Here is a 16,627-nt window from a genome sequence, read left to right as displayed (position 1 = left end):
GTGTTCTTGTTGGAAACACCTTTGGTGTTGCGGTTTGAGAACTTCATGATAAAAACTATATTGGTGTGCATAGTTGTAAATGAAGATGGAGCTAGCTTTAATTTATTACTCAAACGACAAGGTAACTGACTATGTGCTCACTACAAGAAAACAACGGTATTCTGACGGACGTTCCGACGGAAAATGAATTCCTCGGAATATACCGAGGAATTTCCGAGGCAATTCCGAGGAAACACAAAATTTGGCTTCCTCGGAATTTCCTCGGAATATACCGACGGAATTCCGAGGAAAATTCATTTCGTCGGAATATTCCGACGGAATACCGAGGAAAATAGTATTCCTCGGAAAAAACCGATGAATTCCGAGGAAATATTATAGACGTTAGAGAGCCGTTGGGGGGATTTTAAAAATTCCGAGGAAATTCCGAGGGCAGAAAGGTTTTTCTCGGAATTTCCTCGGAATAGATCTTGTCGATTTAGGGATTTGATTATACATTCCTTTTCCTCGGAATTTCCTCGGAATTTTCCGAGGAAATTCCGACGACGATAGAGTTTTCCTCGGAATTCCCTCGGAAAATTCCGAGGAAATTCCGAGGAACTTGGGGTTTTAAACCGAAAACAACATTTTACGGATTGAATAACACGTATATAACCTTCATTAAGTGTCTTAACCAGATTATGAAGTCAAACTTTGGTGTTTTACCCAATAACAAACACTTTTACGATTGCATGAACGAAAACCACACAACATAAGAGAAACACTTATACACTTTAACAAACGGTAAAGGGAATACTTACAATTATTTTTGAAATTTTGTTATTTCATGGTTTATGTGATCATCTATACAAAGAATCCTCAATGGTATGCATTATAATTGTATAAGAAATGAAATACGGCGAAAATAATCGATGTTTTGAAACCCCAAACCCTGGTTCCTCAGAATTTCCTCGGTAAATTCCGAGGAAATTCCGAGGAAACCTGGTTCCTCGGAATATTTTCATTTAACCGGGTAAACCAAGCCGCCAAATATTTCGCGAAAATTGAATTAATGATTTCCGAGGAAATTCCGACGGATATAGTAAATATTTCCGAGGAAATTCCGACGGATAATTTCCGTCGGACCCCTCATTTTATTAGGTCGAGCCCGACCTTCTTCCCCATTTCTCTCCGCCGCACTCTCTCTTTCCCCTGCGATTTCGTCGACTCCTCTCTTCTCCCTTGCGATTTACGGCGCTTTCTCTCTTCTCCCTCGCGATTTCCACCCTAATCCTCATGTATGAACCCTATCCCACTCTTTTAGGTTAGATTTGTATGGTTTTTAAGTAGATTTGATGATTTTGGAATGAGATTTATAGATTTTGTTAGGGTGAATGGTAGATTTGTGTAAAATCGAGTTTGATTATGTATTTCACTTGATTTGAATTTTTTTTTTTTTAGTTTTTATTAATTTTGTGGTTATAAAAATCGAATTTGTAATTATATATATATATTGAAAACGTTTTTTGTATATAAAATCTATTTTTGCATTTTAAATTCATTTATATATTTATTAAACATTTTTAAAATCTATAAAACTTTTTTAAGATTAAAAATCATATATATAATATTTAAAATCATTTTTTTTGTGGTTATAAAACGTTTTATGTATTTTATATATAAAATATAAATTTCTATATTTATTAAACATTTTTAATATTATGAAAACTATTTTTTGTAATTATTTAACATTTTAAATATTTTTAAAACTATTTTTTGTAATTATTAACTGTTTTTGCGATTTATTTAAACTATTTTTTTAATTTTATACTATTTTATATTTATTAAAACTAATTTTGTATTTATAAAACATTTTTTTTATTTATAAACACTATTTATTATTTTTTGTATTTATAAAAACTATTTTGTATTTATAAAAAGATGATTTCATATTTATAAAAATATTTATATTTATTAAAACTAATTTTGTATTTATAAAACATTTTTTGATTTATAAACACTATTTTATTATTTTTTGTATTTATAAAAACTATTTTGTATTTATAAAAAGATGATTTCATATTTATAAAAATATTTATATTTATTATAACTAATTTTGTATTTATAAAACATTTTTTTATTTATAAAAACTATTTTATTTTTTTTGTATTTATAAAAACTATTTTGTATTTATAAAAAGATGATTTCATATTTATAAAAATATTTATATTTATTATAACTAATTTTGTATTTATAAAACATTTTTTTTATTTATAAAAACTATTTTATTTTTTTTGTATTTTAAATATGTTTTCTATTTTAATTTTAATTTTATATTTTCGAATTTCAATTAAAAAAAATAAATTTATATTTTTTTTTAATTTTGGAAATATTCCGAGGAAGTGTATCCCTCGGGATATTCCGACGACATCTTCCTCGGAATATTCCGAGGAAATTCCGACGAACTTGTGGTCCTCGGAATTTCCTCGGAAATTCATTTCCTCGGAATTCCGTCGGAAATTTCCGAGGAATTTCCGAGGAATAATGAAATTCCGAGGAGTTATTTCCGAGGACTTTTTTCGTCGGTATGTCGTCGGAATAGCATTATTCCGACGACATACCGACGATTTTTTCCCTCAGTATGTCGCTGTTTTCTTGTAGTGGCTATGCAGGAGAGAACTAACGAGGAAATACCTATGCCTACATATTTCCGCTTCCTTACGTCGCTAGCTTTTAAAATATTTGCTGCAGAAAAGGTTTGATGCTAATCTATACCTTTACTGAGTATTTTCTTACCAAGTAACAGGATAGATGTGCAAACATCTTTTTCTTTATTTATATTGCTCTTTTCTTTTTTATGCAGGTAGATGTTGCTATATTGGAGGTTGGATTAGGCGGGAGGCTTGATTCCACCAATTCAGTACGTTTGACCTTTTCTCTCTGCTGAGATGCTATATTTTCTCTAAATATGACTAAGTTTATGGTTCGCTAGGACTAGTTAAGTGTATGAGTACTGAAATATGGATTAACTCTATAATAAGTTTTTTGTTTCACCAAATAAGTTCTCATGGGGGATATACACTGGTGACATGTTACAGGTTCGGAAACCTGTGGTATGTGGTGTATCTCCTCTTGGATATGACCACATGGAAATTTTAGGTTTGTAACTGGAATCCTCTTATGCATGCCATACCTATACTTTCCTTAAATGGAAAATATACTTTCCTTAAATGGAGAAGCATAGTTCTAAGTTAGGTTCCTTTTGTTAATATTATATCATGTTTTCGCCTGTGGGTGTGTCACAGGTGATACACTTGGCAAAATTGCTGGCGAGAAGGCTGGAATTTTCAAGGTGGCTATAACTCTTTGTATATCTAAATTTAAAATGGATCAATCCTTTTTGTAACTTATTAATACTTTTGTAGTTTTCTTAATCTACCTTGTTTATATTTCAGCTTGGAGTTCCAGCTTTCACAGTACCACAACCTGATGAAGCCATGCGTCTCCTTGAAGAGAAAGCTTCCCAATTGAATGTACGCCCAATTTTTAATTATTTAATTGGGGAAAATGTTTTTGTGCAGTGAAAGTAAGTGTTTGATTTGGAGAAGCTTTTAACATCATATTGGCAGGTGAATCTCCAAGTGGTGCAACCACTAACTGCAAGGCATCTAAGTGGTTAGAAACTTGGACTTGATGGGGAGCACCAATATCTCAATGCTGGTCTAGCAGTTTCGCTTGCCTCTACTTGGCTCCAGCAAGTTGGTAAACTTGAAGTTCCCAGTCTTACTCAAAAGGTAAACTGCTCTGCTCTTTTCACTTCATAGCTTGTATCTAAGCCCTTCTCTAATCATTGTTTTCCACATTCTTTGTTTTAGTGTATTCTTCCTGAGAAATTCATCAAAGGGTTAGCTACAGCGAGTTTGCAAGGACGAGGACAAGTTGTCTCTGATCAGTTTATTGAGTCTCAGACTTCAGGAGATTTAGTATTTTATCTGGATGGAGCTCACACTCCAGAAAGCATGGAAGTATGCGCCAAATGGTTTTCATCTGCTGTTAAAAGAGACAACCAGTCAGAGAGTTCAGAACATTTGCTTAGTGGCTCCTCAGAATCCTCTCATGATCAGTTTTCAGGAGAAGAAAACTGCCATCAGGTAAGGGGACGAGAGGTTTCTTGTTTTCTCTTGGATAAGAGATTTAATGAATTAAGAGCATATGGCCTGTTTGCAGATATTGTTGTTCAATTGCATGTCAGTTAGGGACCCAACTATGCTCCTTCCACATCTAAGGAATACATGTTCAAACTACGGTAAGTTTTTGAGCATTGTGCCTTAGTTTGTAACACAATGTCCTTGAAGAAACAAAACATGTGTAGGTGTTCACTTCAAGAAGGCATTGTTTGTACCAAACATGTCGGTATATCACAAGGTTGGTACAGCGGCCAATTTGCCAGAGGATGATCCACAGGTTGACTTGTCATGGCAGTTGACACTCCAGAAAGTGTGGGAAAGCCTTGCTCAAAGTGAAATAGGTAGTAAAAACAAAAACTATGTAGTCCTAAATCTTTCTGATCTCAAATCAATCCTTTTTTTTGGTTACTGGGAACGCAGGAGAAGAAGATGGTGAAAGTAGTGGGAACAGTGAGGTGTATACTTCACTCCCTATGGCAATAAAATGGCTAAGGGATAGTGTACATGAGAGTAGCTCAGCCACACGTTTCCAGGTATAACTCAAACCCTTTCCTATTCAGTATTCCTCTGTCTCATAATATTTAAGTGGCTCAACGAATGTATGTGTGTGCAGGTTCTTGTAACTGGTTCATTACATCTTGTAGGCGATGTACTGAGATTATTCAGAAAATGAAGAGGAAGCAAACACATGTCATCATTTTTCAAGTTTCTCAATACACCATACTAAATCTTATTTGTATTATTTTGATGATTTCATTTTCTACAAGACTTTATTCTTTAATCAAAAGCAAAATGTGAGAGGAACAGGTTCACAAATGCTACACAACTAGCTTGTTTTACTTCCCTTAGGATATAAGAACAAAACTGTGAGCCGAAGACCTAAGCACACAGTTAGCTAGTTCCTAACTTAGATTGTATTTGATGAAGTACACGAGTCTCGTGGCTAATGACCTTATTAGACAATATTTGGTATCAACACTAATCATTGTAGTTTCATGCCTAAAATAGAGTTTATTATTGATCAAACTAATTTGCAACGAAATAGGCAGACTTTGATAAGTATTCATTTTGAACGTGTCTTTTTGTTTAGGTGAGGTGTTGATGAATTATATGATAGGATAAGTTTTTTCTTTATGAAGAAGAAATTTCTCGTTTGCCGATCCAACAAAATGACAATCCAAAATTCTACTCGATTAAAAATAAAATAAAATAGAGCTGACTAATTAAATATATGATATATGTAGTCGAATAAATTATTAAATTAAGTTGGTTGAATACTTTTTACGTTTACATAACGAAACGGCCTTATTCTTGGAGTAATATTATTATTGGAGAACGGAAACAAACATTTATCTCACTTATTAACAAACCAAATGGCTTGGCCTCATATAACACTTGATAATTGATATATAGGGAAACCGTACCAACCCTTAGGCATTGCTCTTAAACCTTGGAACAGGAACCAGCTTGAGAGGGTACTTCTTTGCGACAACAAATTGGCAAACCTCCTCCATGTTAAGCTCTTCCGGTTTAGAGCCATCAGGAATCTTCCAGTCAAATCGGTAGAGAAGATTCGCCATAATCTCCTCTAGCAACGCGTTACCATAAGCCATACCGGGACAATTCCTACGACCAAAACCAAATGGTGCGTACCCTTTGCTCCCCATATATTCAATGCTCTTGTCTAGGAATCTCTCAGGGATAAAATCTTCAGGGTTTTCCCAAATTTTAGGGTCACGCTGGACAGAAAACAGATTCACCAATAGTTTGGTCTTTGGAGGAATGTCGTACCCGCCTACTTTGATCCACTTTGATGATGTCTCTCGTGGAACTGTTCCCGCAGGGTGCAGCCTCATTGTCTCCTTGATTACACATTTCAAATATTGCATTTTATCTATTTCATTATTGGTTATCTTAGGTTTGGTCCCCACTATGCGTTGCACTTCTTCTTGTGCTTTCCTCATAACTTGGGGATGCTTGATGAGGTCGGCCAGCAACCACTCTAGCTCCAAGGCTACAGATTCTATAGCCGCCACAAATATACCCTACATTTGGATCAAGAACAAGCAGATATCTAATCTTTAGACAAGATCAATGATCTAAAGACATAGAAAATTGATTATAGGCATATGACATTAAATATCTTTTTGATCTGATACTCACTTCAACTCGATAAAAAGATAGAAACAATTGGAAAGTTACTGAAAATGCTATTCTACTGTTTCACTGAAAATTCTATTCTACTGTTTATTTTTGTTAAAAATAGTGTTATTAATCCACAGTTCTAATGTAATTCTACATATTTAATCTCTTACCATTTTGATTAACCGATAGATTTTTATTTAATAGATTATACAATAAGTGTGTACTAAGTATATTATGTAATTTTTTAATCTGTGGGAATATGTCAAAATGACAGTTTTGTGAAACGCATGGAGTACTTAGTTTAGAGTAATATTAATCAAGATTATATATATGGTGTATGTTCTATATTTGTAAATATATATGCATGACTATGTCAAAATTATATATTTTTCTTCATAAAATTCTAAGTATGTGCGTACACACCTCTAATATTTATCAATCGATTGCAAATAATAGATAGACAAACCTGCATTATTGCTTTGACGTCATAGTCAAGCTTCTCGTTGTCTCGTTGATGAAGAAGGACATCCACAAAGCTCTCCTTCTTTCTTTCATTGATGAGAGTCTCCATAATACCATCCAACTCCAAGTAAGTACTCTTTAAAAGAGTTTTGAAGCCCGTAAACCTATCCATCCACGCTAAGATCGGAAACAAATCCTCCAAGCAGAAAGATCCCAAGAGCTTCTTGAACTTGACATCCCAATTCAAGAAGACCCGCGTCGCATTCTCAAGCCCTTTCTTCTCTTCCTTTTTGTAGCTACCAGTGTACGACCTATGAACGACATTACTAACCACGGTGTTGAACATATCCGACATATCGATCTCTTCACCTTTTAGGCTCGAAAAATGAATAGTCTCCAACATACTCGAGATCTCTTCATCTCTCAACGTCTGAAACCGGTTCACGACGTTCTTACTCATGAGATGAATTGCACTGATCTTTCTTAGCTCCTTCCAGTGGTCTCCATAAGGATGGTACACCAAGTCTTGACCATTACCCTTTAGAGGATTAAGGCTAGTGTTGGTGGGTCGATTTGAGATGGTGATGTCGTGGTTCTTGGTGATCTCTTCGAGAGCATCAGCGGACGAGACAATGAGGTACCGAGTGGTTCCAAGGTTCACGAACATCAACGGTCCATGTTTGAGTGAGAGGTCGTGGAGTGAGTTGTGAGGTAGGTTACCTATTTGATGAAGGTTTCCAATGAGTGGAAGTTTTGAGGGAGATGGAGGAAGGTTTAGCTTTTTCGATTTGATCTTATTTTTGACAATTGCGAAGAAGAGAACTGGAAGTAATGCGAAAAGAGTTAAAAGGAAAGGGTTTGAGTTGAGGATGATTTGATCCATGATTCTCAAGTTAGAGTTCACTTTCTGTTGTGGTCACTTGTTTTATTTGATCTAACCTAGACGTCTATTTATAGGAGATAAATTTAGGATCACTAGTTCCCCCTACCCCACCCCCTAGAATTGTCAAATCAACATGTGCACATTATATATTTTATTTTTGATTGAAAATTAGTACACGTTTTAGGACTTTTACGTCAAACAATAAGCTATTAAGTATTAACAACGAAAGATATGTGACATGTTCACCACATATTTTGGGAAGTAAAGTAAAATCACCCATTTTGGATAATATAACATCCTAATGTTAAAATCTTTACAATCTAAACCATTGGATGAAAGAAAATTCCTAATGCAAATATTAGAAAATGATTATATGTGACTGAGCGAGCTAGTATATATTTTACATATTTTTGCCATTTTAAACCCGCAGAACTTCATTCTGTGCCTAAAATTGCAAGATATATCAAAATATACACTTATTCAAACTAAACACTTGAAAATTATTAAGTTTGACTTGTCATTCTACGAAATTAGGGCACCAAAAGTTTTGTTCACTTATGCTATTTACGCTTCTTACGTACAAGTTTTACTTGTTATGCTGTATTGCTGTTACGTTAAATATGTACGTACAACTTTTTATGGTCCGTTGATTAATCACATCACCTGTTTTTTTTGGTCAAAAATCACAACACCTGTTAAGATACGCTTAACCCGTAGACATTCGTCCCATAAAATTTGTCTCAACATTGATTAATCGTAGTGATGTGACCTATTTGCCAAATTTCATTTGTTTTTCACCTAACCCGGTAGACAATCGTCCCATAAAATTTGAAATATTTTTAGAAGTTTTTGGACGATTCAAAGGGGAATAATACGATGGTCTATTCTCGATCTTGGGTTTCATTAGTTTGGATCTACACTGATCTGGTTTAGTTTAGTTAATTAGACTGGTAACTAGTTATCTTTTAATTTCCTTAAACTATCAGTCCTATTTCCTCGAGATTTAAATGGACGTGGATACCTCATGCGACCTCAATTCCCTCCCGTAAGTGTTAAGAGCGAAGTGTGATTTTACTTCTTCTCCCCTAAGGGCCATCGTCCCAAGCCCTTCCATAGTTTAAAATAACAAAATATATATAAAAGTTACTTTTAAGATTTTTGAATTCTCCCACCCTCTTATTTACAGCAGAAATTGATTTCAAGTTGGTTTTAATTACTGTCGTTCTCTTCTCCTATTTTTCACTATGTTTTCAATATTAATGAAATTTCCACGGAAGCAGACAATATATACCAAGTAATGGCGGCAATCCTAGACTTTTGTAACTTAGTTTTTTTTTGATGTATATATAGTCGATTCATAGTGCTTGGCTACGTACTAATTACACATATACATCACTAAAGTAAAGTTTTCCGTTTGGAAACTTTTCTTAAGAACACTTAACATTCAAACATGACATGTTTATTTTTGAAAAATGCAAAGAAAATGTTAATTGCCTGAAAGTGATTTACAATAGTGTATCCATAAGAGACCGAAACGCATAAATAAATAATTTTGAATTTTAATACAAATCGGAAATTCTGTCTAAATTTCCGAGCAACTATTAGGTGTGAATGTGGTTAGAGAACGTGGGAGATTGAGATGTATTCATGTACACAAACTTATTTGCCGGAGTATATGATTATCCGATAGTATTAGCATGTCACGTTCACAAGTTATTGTAGATATGTATTGCATCATATAAATTGCAGTGGTCGTGAAACTAATTACTATTCCAACTACATTATCTAGAAACTATATGACCATGCATGAAATTAATTAATGATAGGCAAAAACTATGTCCTCGGTTGTTTTTGTGGCAGACATATGTGGCTTATTAAGTGTGATTGTCGAGCTATGGGATTATGAACGTATGTATGCTTGTGTTGACGAAGGTGATGAGTGGGCGAATAAGTATCTATGATTTATGTAATCATCAAATGAGTGAGATATTTAAAACATTTTACTAAGGCTGGTGCAGTTGATAATGGATTTTATGATTTCTTAGAATTATTTCCTTTGAATAGGAGGACGATTGTGGCTTCTTCGACAAGGGTGGGGCGTTATGAACGATTACATTTTTGGAGTTTTTAAAATGTGAGCCTTTTGTGAAAGTTTCTCAACATTTTCTTTTCTTCTCTTATATTTTTTTTTCTTTTTTTTTGTGTGGAAAACTTCCAATATTTATGCGGTTGCACATATATATATGAGCCAAGTAAATGGGAGAAAGGTGCAAATGTTTATGATCCATGGAAATTTTGTATTTACAAAAGAGTTTCGCATAGAAAGGTCCATACTTAAAAAAAAAAGTCTAAAAGGCCAAAAGTCTCAATCTCTACTTTTATATGGATAGGAAATTGTGACAAAAAAATATGGATAGGAATAATATTAAACACTGGTGGTGTGATAGCCGTGTGACACAATTTACACCATGCGTGGGATGATTAACATTACTTATCTGACATGATCATCTACAAATAACATGTTAATATGTTATATTTTCTTAGTAGAATAACATGTTAATATACAGAAGAAAAAAAAAGCAGAAGACATTCATAATTACTTGAAAGATGAGATATGATCAATCAAATGTTCTAAAGATCGATATGCCGAACCATTTTCTTTAACCAGCGTACGAACATATAGCTAGAAAGATGATAGACGATCAACCAAATGTTCTAAAGATCGATATGCCGAACCGTTTTGTTTAACCGATCTTCTTACTTTCTCCATAAGAAGCTTCATCCTCTCTCGTATCACTTCTCCTTCAGGCTCCAACAACAATCTCCTCACCGCTCTATCAATCACATTTCTCTCAATCCGACCCTCTAGATGAATCCCCACCATCCACACATCACTAACGAATCTTGCATTCAGTAACTGATCCCATACAAAAGGCAAACAAATCATAGGGACACCTTCACAAACACTCTCAACGGTCGAGTTCCAACCATTGTGTGTCAAGAATCCTCCAACGGCTCTATGCTTTAGAACCTCTTGTTGCGGCGCCCATTTCACTATCTTCCCCTTCTCCTTAATCCTCTCCATGAGTTCTTCAGGGATCGTCTCGATCCATTCCGTGTCTTTCACCGAACCAACCCTAACGACCAGCAAGAAGGGTTGGTCGCTGTTGCTTAGACCCCAAGCAATCTCTATTAACTCTGAACGGCTCATGTTCGCTAGGCTACCAAAACTCACGTAGATCACGGATTTGTCTTCTTGTTTGTCAAGCCACTGGATGCAAGTGTCGTCCGGTGTGAACAAGCTACTAGACGAGCCTGGAAAGTAGTTATGAGAAGGTCCTATCGCATAGATAGGGACTTTGAAATCTTGACGTGCTTGGCTGAGTGAGTCTTGATCCAACTCCTCGCAAGATGACACGAATATAAGACCAGAAGACGTCTTTGTCGTTTCCAAGATCTTATCTGAGTACGAGTCTAAGAGCTCTGTTTCTTCATCGAGAATCTGTGAAAGATCTTTCTTTCGAAGCGGTGGAAACTCCTCTACTGGATCATCCTGTTCTGAATTTGAGATGGGACCTGTAATATTGATTTTCAAATATATATGACTAGCAAAAACCGTTATTTTTAGGTATTTTGTAGAAAAGATCGGACCATGAAAGTCAACTACGGTAAAAACTCTAAAATTTAATATTTGATAAACGTGATAAGTTAATAAAATTTTCCGGTTCCAAATTAAACCGATGTAAAATATAACAAATTTTGCTAAAATAATAAAATATTCATATTTAGAAAGTTCTTAGATAAATATATAATCTTATTAAAATTATAAATTAACAACTACTATAAATAAACATACTGTACATAAAGCATTTTATTGTTTATTTTCTTCAAATAAACTTCCTCTCTAATTTTTTTGTCCAAAAAAAAACTTCATCTCTAAATTATATTTCATTTTAGTGAACAATATATAAAAATGAACTGTATATCAAACAATCTAATAAAAACAGATGAAATTCAAATTTTAAAAGTTTAACCGATATATAATATCATGAATGAAATACTTTCATTTTTCAAGTTATATTTATATTAATAACTTTATAAATTGATAAATTATCAAGTCCTTACATTATTTTTATTGAATATAAGACAAAACATTGTAACCATGCTGGTTGGAGTGAGAGGTAAATAGCCAATACCTTGCAGTGGAAGTAATCTTTGGCGGCGGAGGTGAGGAAGAATGAAATGGCCATGAAAGAAAGAGACTTTATAGGTATTGAGGACCATTCTCGGGAGATTCAAACTCTGAGCTAGGGATTGTGTGAAGATCCATTGAGCATCATGGATCAAACAGCTAATCGTCTGTTTCCCTTCCTCTGTTTCAGATTGCAACAGTTTAGTCAAACAGTCACGAAACGGAGACTCACAGCTTCGGTTGAGACGCGTTAGGAGAAGTGTGACATCGTGAGTTCTTGTCTCAGCTTCAGACAAGCCATCAGGGATCTGTAAGAAGGTGAAGAGAGGGTGGCTTGAAGGTTTTGGGGCGTTGAAGCGTGTGTGGATCACAGTGATGGAGAAACCTCTTGAGTGGAGGATCATTGCAAGCTGAATCATGGGGGTTGATGCAGCCTTGTAACGGAAGTGGAAACAGAACCACTCGTTGGCCATTACGCTTCTCCATTGAAAGTTTTCTCCTTTTAGTGAATGCGGCTTAAGAGATTTATAAGAAGACATTTGATATAAACATATGTATTTTGTCACGTGGAGACAAAACTCTGTTCTTCTGGATGTGCTAATAAACAAAGAGCAGATCCGTTTTCCCTATCAATATTTTATCAATTTGAGTTGATCTGGTTATATAAAATATATCGACATTAACGTATTTTATGGAAGATTATTAAACTAATCACGTGTATTATTGTTTTCCGCTCAGATTATTTAAAATTTGTTTGTAGTTTCCCGGAGATTACACGATAGTATAATACTATAATCCAGGGGAACATAGCTGTAAACCGTATGACAGATTCAAACCAAAAACAGCCCACCAATAGGGACTCCATTTGAATGCTCTACCATTGTGCATGCTATATATCTATTTTAAATAAAGAATTAACCTAATAACGTGTTGTTTGCATATTAAATCCAATCTTATTTAAAAAGAAAAGAAAATAGAAATAGGTTTAATAAAAATGTATGATTGCTTAGATTGTAGCTACTGAAATTTATTGTAAAATTTACTCCGAGAGATTTTTAATGTTTTTGTATCTAATGTAGCTGCAAAAATCAAATGATAAACATATAAACAAATCAATAGTTATTTACTTTAGAAAAGAAAACTCATGCAACCATTTTTTATTTCAGCTTTAAAAACTACATAAAATATGATTGATGATTTTTATGCTTGTAAATATAAACTAAAGCTAAAGATACTTGATAGCACAAAGATTATATGCCTGTGTGAACAATAAATAAAATAAAATAATATATTATCTTTATGGGATTAAATTTTTAGATCAACTATCCGATTGTTACATTATATATTTATAACGTAATGTACAATAGCAATTGTTAAAAGTTAAAACATTATAATACACCCTCTGAAGAATGTTTATATAAAGAATGCCATTTTAAAATTTTAATACAAATTATATTTACTTCAAGTTTAATAGAATAAATAATTTATCTCAAAATTTATTTATTATTTATGTACAATTAATAAAAATGTAAATACATTTTAGTTATTTTAATGGACATAAAAAATGTGAAATTGATACTTTATTTGTGAAACGAAGAATCTGCAAATGTAATAACAGAGAAAGATTGTAATAAAACAAATAAACTAACATTAAAAGATAGTTGTTTTGTTTCTAACCAAAGGCTCTACCTTTCCTTCATTGGTACACATCTCGACGACACAAAAGCTCTCTCCTTTAGAGTAAGATGAAGATGGCGACGAACGGCCGCGTTTTCACAATCGGGCTGGTGACGTCATGGTACACAGCGAACATCGGAGTGCTGCTGCTTAACAAGTACCTCCTCAGCAACTACGGGTTCAAGTACCCGATCTTCCTCACCATGTGCCACATGACGGCCTGCTCGCTCCTCAGCTACGCCGCCGTCGCGTGGCTGAAGATCGTCCCGATGCAGACGGTTCGATCCCGGGTCCAGTTCGCGAAGATCTCGGCTCTGAGCCTCGTCTTCTGCGTGTCGGTGGTGTTCGGGAACGTCTCCCTGAGGTTTTTACCGGTTTCGTTTACTCAGGCGATTGGGGCTACGACGCCGTTTTTTACTGCTGTGTTTGCGTGGTTGATGACGATGAAGAGGGAGGCTTGGTTGACTTACTTGGCTCTGGTGCCTGTGGTGGCTGGTGTGGTGATTGCTAGTGGGGTTGGTCTCTTGTCTCTCTCTCTCTCTTAAAGTTTGAATCTTTTCGAGTGTTGATGAAAGTGTGAGGCTTTAGTTAGAGAGATTGATATAGATGTGAAGCAAGAGCATTGTTTTTTTGTGAATTAGGTCTACTAGCTAAATCTTGTTATTGCTAGCTCTCTGAAAGTTTGAATCTTTTTATGAGAGGATGCATTTTTGATACTTGAGGATAGTAATGCATTGGTAGGGATGATGAAGTATGATGCTTTAGAGAGATTGATTGATATAGATGTGAAGCTAGAGCATGAGTTAAGAGGGAATTTTTTTTTTTTTTGGTGAGATGTAGATCTATTAGCTAAATCTTGTTGAATTGGTTTAGCTCTTATCTGGCCAATGTTACTAGCTCGTACATTGCTAAAATTACATTTTTTTGGGATTGTTTTGTGCTCAGCTTCTCTGAATTGTGTGTGTCGTCTCGCATCATGTTCATCATATGAACTTCTTAAGAGTTTTGATTAACTGAGTGAGATATTGCTTTTTTTCTTTCTTTCTCTGTGTTGTGTTTGAGATGATAATGCATTGAAAGTGGTGCTTTAGAGAGAGATTGATGATATACATATGTGAAGCAAGAGCATGAATTTTTATAGTATTGAATTGTTTTGTGCGTCTATTAGATAAATGTTTTTAATTTCAGTTCAGATGTTACCATATATAGGTATCGTTTTGCAATAAGGAACAAGATATTATGACCTGAATATGGTTAATTTAGCTCAAATCTGGAGAATGATACTAGCTCTTATCTTCGGAACAAGCCTCAAGCATTGCTAAAAATTGCATTTTTTTTTTAAGTTTTGGTATTGTTTTGTGTTCGACTTCTCTGAATATGTGTGTTGTCTCTAATCATGTTCACCATATGGACTTTATGTTGCTCAAAGAGTTAGGATTAGCGTAGAAATTACTCTTTTTTCTCTCTGTGTTGTGTTTGCTTCCTCTAGGATCTTCTTTACTCCATTGATAGCTGTGTTATCATTTACATATGTGTTTAATTGGTCTGTTTGATGATTCTTAATATCCGGTTGTCTTCAGGGTGAGCCAAGCTTTCACCTCTTTGGATTCATTATGTGCATTGCAGCAACAGCTTCGAGAGCACTCAAATCAGTGCTTCAAGGCATTTTGCTTTCTTCTGAAGGGTAAGACATGTCTGCATTGTCAAAGTTCTATATTGTTAAAGAGTGTTGCTGAAAAAGATTTTTTAAATTGTATTTGAAGGGAAAAGCTGAACTCCATGAATCTCCTTCTTTACATGGCTCCAATAGCTGTGGTGTTCCTTCTGCCTGCTGCTCTCATCATGGAGAAAAACGTTGTCGGCATTACAATTGCACTCGCAAGAGATGATTTTAGAATCATTTGGTATCTTCTGTTCAATTCAGCGCTTGCCTATCTCGTGAACTTGACTAATTTCTTAGTCACGAAACACACTAGCGCCTTGACTCTGCAGGTAAACATTACATATTCTTAATGGCATTCTTGTTTAATAGCTAGAAAAAGATAGTATGGACTGTTGTCTTGGATGTTGAGGTGGATTTGCTCTGTGATAGGTGCTAGGAAACGCGAAAGGAGCAGTAGCGGTTGTGATCTCTATTCTAATATTCAAGAATCCGGTGTCTGTGACTGGAATGCTTGGTTATGCCCTCACCGTCTGTGGAGTTATCTTATATAGTGAAGCCAAGAAACGGAGCAAATGACAACACACCAAGATTCATCTTCTTCTTCTTCTTCGTTCCTCCTTATATATATGTGTGTATACTTTTTCCCACAGGCACGTAGGCTCCTTGGCTCCTCTTGTCTTGATGAAAAGCTGGGCCAAAAGCATGTATAGTTCTTGAGCAGAAACTGGAGAAGGAAAAGCAACACAAAGATGAGTACCAAAAGGCAAGCATTTAGAAGACTTTCTTGTTAATAAGTAACCTTTTCTCATTCTTGGATTCTCTGGCCTTTCTTCATAGTATGTTGTTTTGTTGTAAAAGTAAACGTTGAGTTAGCTTTTGTTGCTTCCATTCTTTTACGTTTTAGTTTCATGTTGTCAAAATTTACGTCGATTGACTATTTATATATAATGTTATTCTTTGAGAATTCAATATATTGTGATGCTATCACAGGTTCACTGGGTTGTTAAGAACACAGAGATGTGTACTAGCTGTTTTGACAGAGAGCTGAGAATCAGAATTGGAAGTAATATCTGTTGCAGAAGAAAGAGCTAAAAGAGAGGAGACGAGAGAGAGTTCTTTTTTTTTTTAACTAATGAGAGAACAGTCTAGTCTTTGTATGGTCAAATCACTCGCTTGGTTTCTTTTTCTGGAAACGGCAGCCATTATCATTATCAAGCTGTAGATCCAGTTTCACTGCAGCATGTCTCATTTTCACGATCCAATCATCACATTTATAAGTATGCCGACTCAAATGACAAATATTATATATAAATTTTCAGGATCATTGACCAAAATGTGTAGTTTTCTCACTCTAGAACCGTTAAACATAATGGCTTACCACATGCATGCAACTCAGGCCATTGAGTAAGGCATGTACTTGATGTGTTCTTAAAAGTTGCATG

At 34.8% G+C, this 16,627-nt stretch overlaps 2 protein-coding genes and 2 pseudogenes across 3 annotated transcripts; 2 read left to right on the top strand and 2 right to left on the bottom strand.

Annotated features, from left to right (window-relative positions):
* The first annotated feature begins 2,526 nt into the window (after nucleotides 1-2,526).
* LOC106427790 lies at nucleotides 2,527-5,205 on the top strand (annotated as a pseudogene).
* A 199-nt stretch (nucleotides 5,206-5,404) lies between these two features.
* On the bottom strand, nucleotides 5,405-7,856 carry LOC106427809 (cytochrome P450 71A1). Its single transcript, XM_013868537.3, has 2 exons — nucleotides 6,775-7,856; nucleotides 5,405-6,208 (listed from the first exon to the last, which is right to left on the bottom strand). The coding sequence occupies exons 1-2, from the start codon at nucleotides 7,651-7,653 to the stop codon at nucleotides 5,594-5,596; spliced, it is 1,494 nt and encodes a 497-aa protein (XP_013723991.1). The 5' UTR covers nucleotides 7,654-7,856; the 3' UTR covers nucleotides 5,405-5,593.
* A 237-nt stretch (nucleotides 7,857-8,093) lies between these two features.
* On the bottom strand, nucleotides 8,094-12,656 carry LOC106442974 (annotated as a pseudogene).
* An 835-nt stretch (nucleotides 12,657-13,491) lies between these two features.
* Nucleotides 13,492-16,433, top strand: LOC106427833 (probable sugar phosphate/phosphate translocator At5g05820). 2 transcript variants are annotated; one of them, XR_007328663.1, is made up of 5 exons: nucleotides 13,512-14,037; nucleotides 15,103-15,206; nucleotides 15,286-15,514; nucleotides 15,615-15,948; nucleotides 16,176-16,433. XR_007328663.1 is itself a non-coding variant. In XM_013868560.3 (4 exons), the coding sequence occupies exons 1-4, from the start codon at nucleotides 13,591-13,593 to the stop codon at nucleotides 15,759-15,761; spliced, it is 927 nt and encodes a 308-aa protein (XP_013724014.1). In that variant the 5' UTR covers nucleotides 13,492-13,590; the 3' UTR covers nucleotides 15,762-16,154. The 2 variants fall into 2 exon arrangements, 1 of the variants encoding a protein (XP_013724014.1); XM_013868560.3 differs by lacking the exon at nucleotides 16,176-16,433 and having other exon boundaries at nucleotides 13,492-14,037; nucleotides 15,615-16,154.
* Nucleotides 16,434-16,627: the final 194 nt, after the last annotated feature.

The sequence above is a fragment of the Brassica napus genome, chromosome A3 (genome assembly GCF_020379485.1).
Source record: "Brassica napus cultivar Da-Ae chromosome A3, Da-Ae, whole genome shotgun sequence".
NCBI lineage: Eukaryota > Viridiplantae > Streptophyta > Magnoliopsida > Brassicales > Brassicaceae > Brassica > Brassica napus.
Note: the sequence above shows the minus strand (reverse complement) of the source record. Positions and strands in the feature narration are given on the sequence as shown.

What these genes read in the sequence shown, in the direction of transcription:
- LOC106427809 (XM_013868537.3), bottom strand. Translation starts at nt 7,653, where the DNA reads ATGGATCAAATCATCCTCAACTCAAACCCTTTCCTTTTAACTCTTTTC. An exon ending in ACGTCAAAGCAATAATGCAG is followed by an intron (nt 6,209 to 6,774) that starts GTTTGTCTATCT and finishes ATCCAAATGTAG; the next exon opens with GGTATATTTGTGGCGGCTAT.
- LOC106427833 (XM_013868560.3), top strand. Translation starts at nt 13,591, where the DNA reads ATGAAGATGGCGACGAACGGCCGCGTTTTCACAATCGGGCTGGTGACG. An exon ending in GTGTGGTGATTGCTAGTGGG is followed by an intron (nt 14,038 to 15,102) that starts GTTGGTCTCTTG and finishes GGTTGTCTTCAG; the next exon opens with GGTGAGCCAAGCTTTCACCT. An exon ending in ATTTTGCTTTCTTCTGAAGG is followed by an intron (nt 15,207 to 15,285) that starts GTAAGACATGTC and finishes TTGTATTTGAAG; the next exon opens with GGAAAAGCTGAACTCCATGA.